Consider the following 6,434-nt stretch of genomic DNA (forward strand, 5'->3'; position numbering starts at 1 on the left):
GAATATGTTTGAAAATATATGGGAAGTTGGAATTATTGGTAAGGAACTAACCAATTATACGAGTCGATCACTCCTCTTTTTTCCACAAAATATCATTTTTCTACCAAAAGTTGTAGAATCAATAAAATCCATTAATAATGAAAATTCAAGTCGTAGTTAGTCAAAGAAATACTTCACTGGACAGTAAAAACATTCCAAGCAAAAAAAGCTAGCACCATAGCAGTACATCCTTCAAGAAATTATAGTAGATATAAATGTATTATTGTACAGTAGAGAAATAATTCAAGGTAAAGCAGAAGTTAGAACCTAAAAATCCTAAAATTCTTCATCAACGGCTATTTTCCTTAATGGAATGTTGAGTATACCTTAAAACGCGGTTGTTTTACAACACTTAGGTGTCCATTCGTGATGAGGAATTTGAGTAGTGTAGCTAAACTTCAAGGCACTGTATTATTAAACGATGCTCTGATAGATATTCCATTAACTCAAATATTGTAGAATTCAAAAACTTTTTAACATTACTCAATACTACATCTAGTTCTGTCCAATATTAAGATTCAATATTTTCGAAATCTAGAAACTTATCCTCCATATGTATGCTTCTAACAATACCCGAATTTTTCTTGTCGACTTCAGAAGGAGGGAGTGAATATTATAAAAATGAAGCTCTCCTTCAAAGGAATCGGCTTCTTTTAGAAAATCAACATTTTATTACATAGAATATTCTAAGTTGATGTTATCGGCCAAATAAACTAATTGTTGAATCTCAAGAAGATTAGATAAACCAAGGTCACAAGTAGGCATATCCTGGAAGAAGTTACAAATTCACATACAAACTAACAAGTGATATCTTTATTCATATAATGAAAAAAATTGTGTCATCAGTACTTCGAGAGAAGTGAACTATTAGAAATTAATAGAAGATAAAAATGTTATCTATATTGTGTACATATCTAAAGCATTTAGCCCTATGAGCAACAACTACTAAAATAGTTGTGGGAACGAAATTCTCGAGGAGTAAAAAAAGACACTAACATTTAACAAGTTTGAAACAAATTGCTTTCTTGGGATAAACTATAATGCAAGATACTTACAAGATACAACCCTCCTCCATTGTCTTTCCTAAGGTAGCCCCAATGATTTTTATGTCCTGATCTCGTTCATTTAAACTAATAATTACATCTCCAGCTACTAAATTATTAATGTTCAAAACTGTCAAATGAAAAAGTTGAACAGTGGATTGGGAAAAATAAAGAATTATTTCAATTCTAGCTGCACTTCCACTGCTAAAAAAAGGATGTTTGGGACTATCTTGAACAAGATTCAATATATATGCTGGAGATGTGAACAAAAACTTCAAAGCATTTACCATAGTACACTCAGCAACTTAACTCTAGGAGAGAATATCCAAATCTTAATTCTTTTACTGGTGAAAACAGCTATAACTAAAGAGTAACTTAGTGAGAAACATCACTGGTAATTTGACATGATTTTCTTTTATTATTTACACTTTGACACAAAATGTTTACAAGGGCACAAAAATTAATCTGCCTGTGTAAGATTTTTTATGTATATCATGACTCAAGAGATTAGTAAAACTTAAGGCTGTGCATAGTAAATAAAGAAAAATAAAGTTAAGTTACAGTTATGTAAAAATTAGAGGAAAAAAGAACAATGCACTAATTTCCATTCGTTTAATACTAAAAAAAGTGAAAGAGGATATTCGGAATTAAATCCTCAAATGAAATGAAATTGAAAATCCAAAACTGAATTTGGTGACTAATGAAGCTAAACAACATTTTGAATTCGACTGAAATTTAAAGGGCACTTCTTCAAAACAATGGCAATACAAATAACCTTTTTTCCTTATTAAAATAGAAGTACATTTTTTCGTGATGGATGGTCAATGAAGTTTGTAAGAAAGTCATCAACTTTAATGATTTGTGTAACTACATAATTTACTTATAACTAACGGAGAAGGAAGAAAATAAATAGAGAAGAAAAAGTAAAAGGAAAGGAAGCACTTCTATTGAGACTTGCAGTTCGAAAATAGCTAATTTGTTCTAGAATTTTGTTACTTACAATATTTGGCTAGTGAAATTTTCCGGTGAACAATACCTTGAGCGTCAATAAAAATGTAAGAGGGAAGATAACAACTAATCCTGCAATATTGAAAACAATAAATAGCATGACTTCAAAGTTAATCATTTAAAAACTTCACAAGAATTAAATTGTTTTCCTTTCCTACATTCATTCCAAATTAAAAGTAAATATAGCATCAAAAAATTGCACAGTACAAAAAAGAAAAAAGGAAAAAGAAGAAGAAGAATTGAGTAGTGGAGATTATAAAATAGTAACTATGATCAAAAGTAATCACAATTAAGATAGCGTAAATACGGTAAAATCGTGATGATGGACAGTTTATTTGATAAATTTCATATACATGTCATAGTACTTTTATAATTTGAGATCATATTCATATTCAAGATAACAAAGATAACAGAATCCAAACGCTCATTATTTAATAAATCTTTTCAGTTTATCGATGTGAAATTACAACTGGTAATTTTCGTCGTTTCTGAAATCAAGTTCTCAAATTTGAACAAGATTAATCAAAAAAAAAAAAAAAGAAGAAGAAAGAAATAAATAAATAAACTTTTTACATTACCTGAAAGTAAAAAATTAAATCCCCAATCCACTGAAAGCCCAGTGTTGAAATTAAGTAAAGAGTATATTGAGTTTGTTCTATTACAGTTTCTAACCACTGCTCTAAAGAAGGGGAAAATGCAACAACAAAAAACTTGCTCTATTTCAAAGTCAACAAAATAAAAATTGAAGCACACCAAAACATAATCGTTACACATTCATTGCTTAGTATAGAAAAGGAGTTAGAGAATCACTCCGTAAAGACTTTGAAAGCAAAATTATTGGCAAAATATCTAGTCTTGAATACAATGCGGAGGTCGACATATGAAACAGACAGTAGGATAAATGGAAGTGAAATAAGTTTTGTGGAAGGAAGAATCGGGTTGTGGTTTAAGTTGTTTGGAAGAGAGTGAAGATGGCAGAGCGTTGAAGAGAAGGGCTGATGGAGGAGGAAGGCTAGAATTCAATTGGAACGAGGTGTAAATAATCCTCCTTTTACAGAACCAGTTTGTGAATAGTAGACAAACCAGTTTAGGTGGGAAATAGAGGGTGCAGAAATGAACAATAAATCCTCATCCCCTCTTTTAATATAGTAGTTTATGAAGATTCTATAATACCTCCATTATTATGGAGGCTCAAGCAAATGTCTCCGTTACTATAGAGGCTCATGCATGAGCCTCCATTATTATAGAGGCTTAACGGTGGCTCAAGCATGAGTCTCCATAATAACAGAGGCTCAACACTTTTGAGCCAAATGCCTCCGTAATTACGGAGGTACAAATTTCATTTTTTTTTTCCTTCACTGGCTCTCAATACAACAATTTAATTTCATTTAATTAACTTAGTTTTTTTAATAGACGTGATTCCTAAAATCAATATATAAAATATATATCAATTTTTTATATATACAGAGATTATATAAATTCTCCAAATGAGCAGAAATGTAGATAAATGATAGACATATTAATCACATTTTCAATCGTATTATTTGAGTGCAATCAAATAATGCGTGAAACATGTTAGATCAAATAGTCACTCACTTCGATAGTTCAATAATTTTTTCTCCTCATTTTTGTTTTTGGGAAGTGTAAGATCAGGCTTTTTCGGTAACATATTGTCAATTTCTCCAACCAGTGTTAATCTATTCTTCTATTTCTATACCCAATTCTATTTTCTCTCTTATTTACCAACTTATTTCATCCACATTTCAATGATTCCCAAATATCTAAAATTAAACAATACAACACCATTCCTTCATTGGAACTTCTTAATTGAAATATAATATTCATAAGAAATTTGCACACACATTACGCAAATAGATACAGTATTCCACCAAAAAAATTGTTTTATATTCACTTGATAGAAATCGCGCGCGCGCGCGCGTGTGTGTATATATATATATATATATTTTATATGTTTTGATACGAATCCATTGCATACTATATTTTATATGTTTTGATACGAATCCTTGAAAAAAAAAAAAAAAAAAAGAAGAAGAAGAAGACATTAACAACAAAAATTCGAAATGAAACCAATTCACATAAAACGCAAGAAAAAAATCAATCAAGTTCCGTTAAATGAAATTAAGCAGCCATCCATAAATTTCAATAAAAACAAGAATAAGAATTAAAATTCAGAACAATCAGACCTCAATCAATCTATACAAAATATACAATAAATAATTTGCGTGGTAAAATGGAGAGAACATGTAGTAACGTCTGAAAATGGAGAAGAATAAAGAAAGATCCACTTAAATTGAGGACAAGTGGGTGCATCATTGTAGTCCGCACGTTTTTTTTCTTTAGATGGCATCGTTTTTGCTCTAGAGATGAAAAAAATTGCTGTGAAATGGAAGAATCTATTGTTCTTTCTACAGTAGCGAAATATGCCATTTTTATATGGTAGTGAAAACCCACACACAATAAAAAATATTAATTTTTTCAAAGTAGCTACATCATGTGTGAGATTATTATTATTTTTTATTAGATTGAATATTATCGCGTATCCACGATAACAATAACACGCTAATTTCTCTTAATGCATATAATTAAATTCAATCTCGATAATTTTCGTTTCTCTTTGAATTATGATAATTGTGCTTACCGTTGAGTACATGATTGAGTAAATAAAATGTGCTAAGACAAGAAGCCAATTTTGCAAAATTTGCACTTAATTTTGTAATGAAAAATTATCTAAGTTCTTTGACAAAGAATAATACATTCACGTGACAAAAATACAATCAATTTAAAAGAGTGATATACATAAAAAATCAAAATGTATCATTAGAATTTGCTTTTACCTTTATTCAGAACTACAAATAATACTATGCTTTTTCCCATTTATGTAAAAATGAAAATGAAAAATATAGTCGTTATGAGCCTCATATAAGGGATAGAAATTCAAATATGGTGACTTGATATGATGGATAACGATCATATTTTTCATTTTAATGGAGGAAAAAATGAGAAACAAATATGGGCTAAATTGAAAATTGTATTATTTTTTGCTCAAGATTACTTGTTAAATTGCCTCAATGAAACAAATCGCTCCTACCTTGACTTCTTGTTCATTTGAAATTAATCTTATGAAAGAACCTAAATATACATTTAACATTCGGCTCGAAATGGACTAATGAAGCCCCACTTTGAAACCCATTTTTTGGAGAAAATATACTTTTAAATAGTGATTCTTTGGAGAACATGTTATTAAAACGGTAAACTTTTGAATCTTCGTATAAAATTATTTTATTGTTTAATTGAAAATGAGTTCGTAAAAAATGAAGATGAAACAAGGGCGAATAAATTGTTTTTATACCCTCCTTTTCTTTTTATTTTCACGAGTACCTCTTTATTTTCTTTTCTCGGTAATAAATAAAGCGGGAAAAGGCACACTCCATAGAGTGAAAATTCTTCAATTCAGAGCACACAGGCTACCGAGGAAGAAGCGATGGCGCCACTGTTGCAGAGCTCTCAGCCATGGGTGGAAAAATAGTATACAAATTCCTTCCTCTCTTATTCGCTATTTATCAAATCCCCCCTTTATTCTGGTTTCCTGATTTATATATACTGTTTGTATATATTTGCAGTCGACCAAAGCAAGTTAAAGACGTGGCTCACCAAGACGAAGTCGTTCGAGTCCTCACCAACACCCTCGAGACCACCAATGTAATATTCATTATTTGTTTTTTATGAATTTTTCAGTATGACTAAATTTCCAGTATCAATAATATTAGGGTTATTTTTTACTAATTTTGTAGTGTTTTCCATGATCTTTACACTTTTAACTTTTAATGACATTGATTTTTTTTCCAGTGTTATTAATTTATGGGTGTTTTTATTAATTCTGTAGTGTCCGCACATGTTATTTTATGGGCCTCCGGGTACTGGTAAAACAACTACTGCTCTGGCCATTGCTCATCAGCTGTTCGGGTACTATCTGTTTATGTTTTCATAATTATTTCTTTGGGTTATTCATGATGTATACTGTTACTACAATGCTTTTCTTCTTTTTGTGTTTAAGTCTCAGTTATTTGAGGAAGAGAAGTCAAAGAAATATAACTGCTGGATGTTCCTTGATAGTTAATTAGAACAGTGTGAGCACCATGTAATCCTTTGATGGTATATTGGGGCTTTACACGAGGTCCTCATAAACAGCTTTCCAGAATTTTCTGGAAATGAGGTTAATTGGGTAATATTAGTAAATGAAGTTACATCTATCTTGATAGTTGATATATCTTACCCTTAAACATTCACTATTTGAATCTTAATTGATTCTGGCACTCTGGGAAA

The 6,434-nt window shown here is 30.4% G+C and overlaps 1 protein-coding gene across 1 annotated transcript in view; it reads left to right on the forward strand.

The window, feature by feature from the left end:
* Window positions 1–5,495: 5,495 nt before the first annotated feature.
* Window positions 5,496–6,434, forward strand: part of LOC111371985 (replication factor C subunit 2-like) — a 5,953-nt gene continuing 5,014 nt past the window's right edge. Inside the window, exons 1-4 of the mRNA XM_022994125.1 lie at window positions 5,496–5,636; window positions 5,732–5,810; window positions 5,995–6,083; window positions 6,172–6,223. Coding sequence (XP_022849893.1) covers window positions 5,593–5,636; window positions 5,732–5,810; window positions 5,995–6,083; window positions 6,172–6,223 — 264 coding nt within the window. The 5' untranslated portion in view covers window positions 5,496–5,592. The remainder of the gene's footprint in view (window positions 5,637–5,731; window positions 5,811–5,994; window positions 6,084–6,171; window positions 6,224–6,434) is intronic.

This window comes from Olea europaea, chromosome 23 (assembly GCF_002742605.1).
Source record: "Olea europaea var. sylvestris chromosome 23, O_europaea_v1, whole genome shotgun sequence".
NCBI lineage: Eukaryota > Viridiplantae > Streptophyta > Magnoliopsida > Lamiales > Oleaceae > Olea > Olea europaea.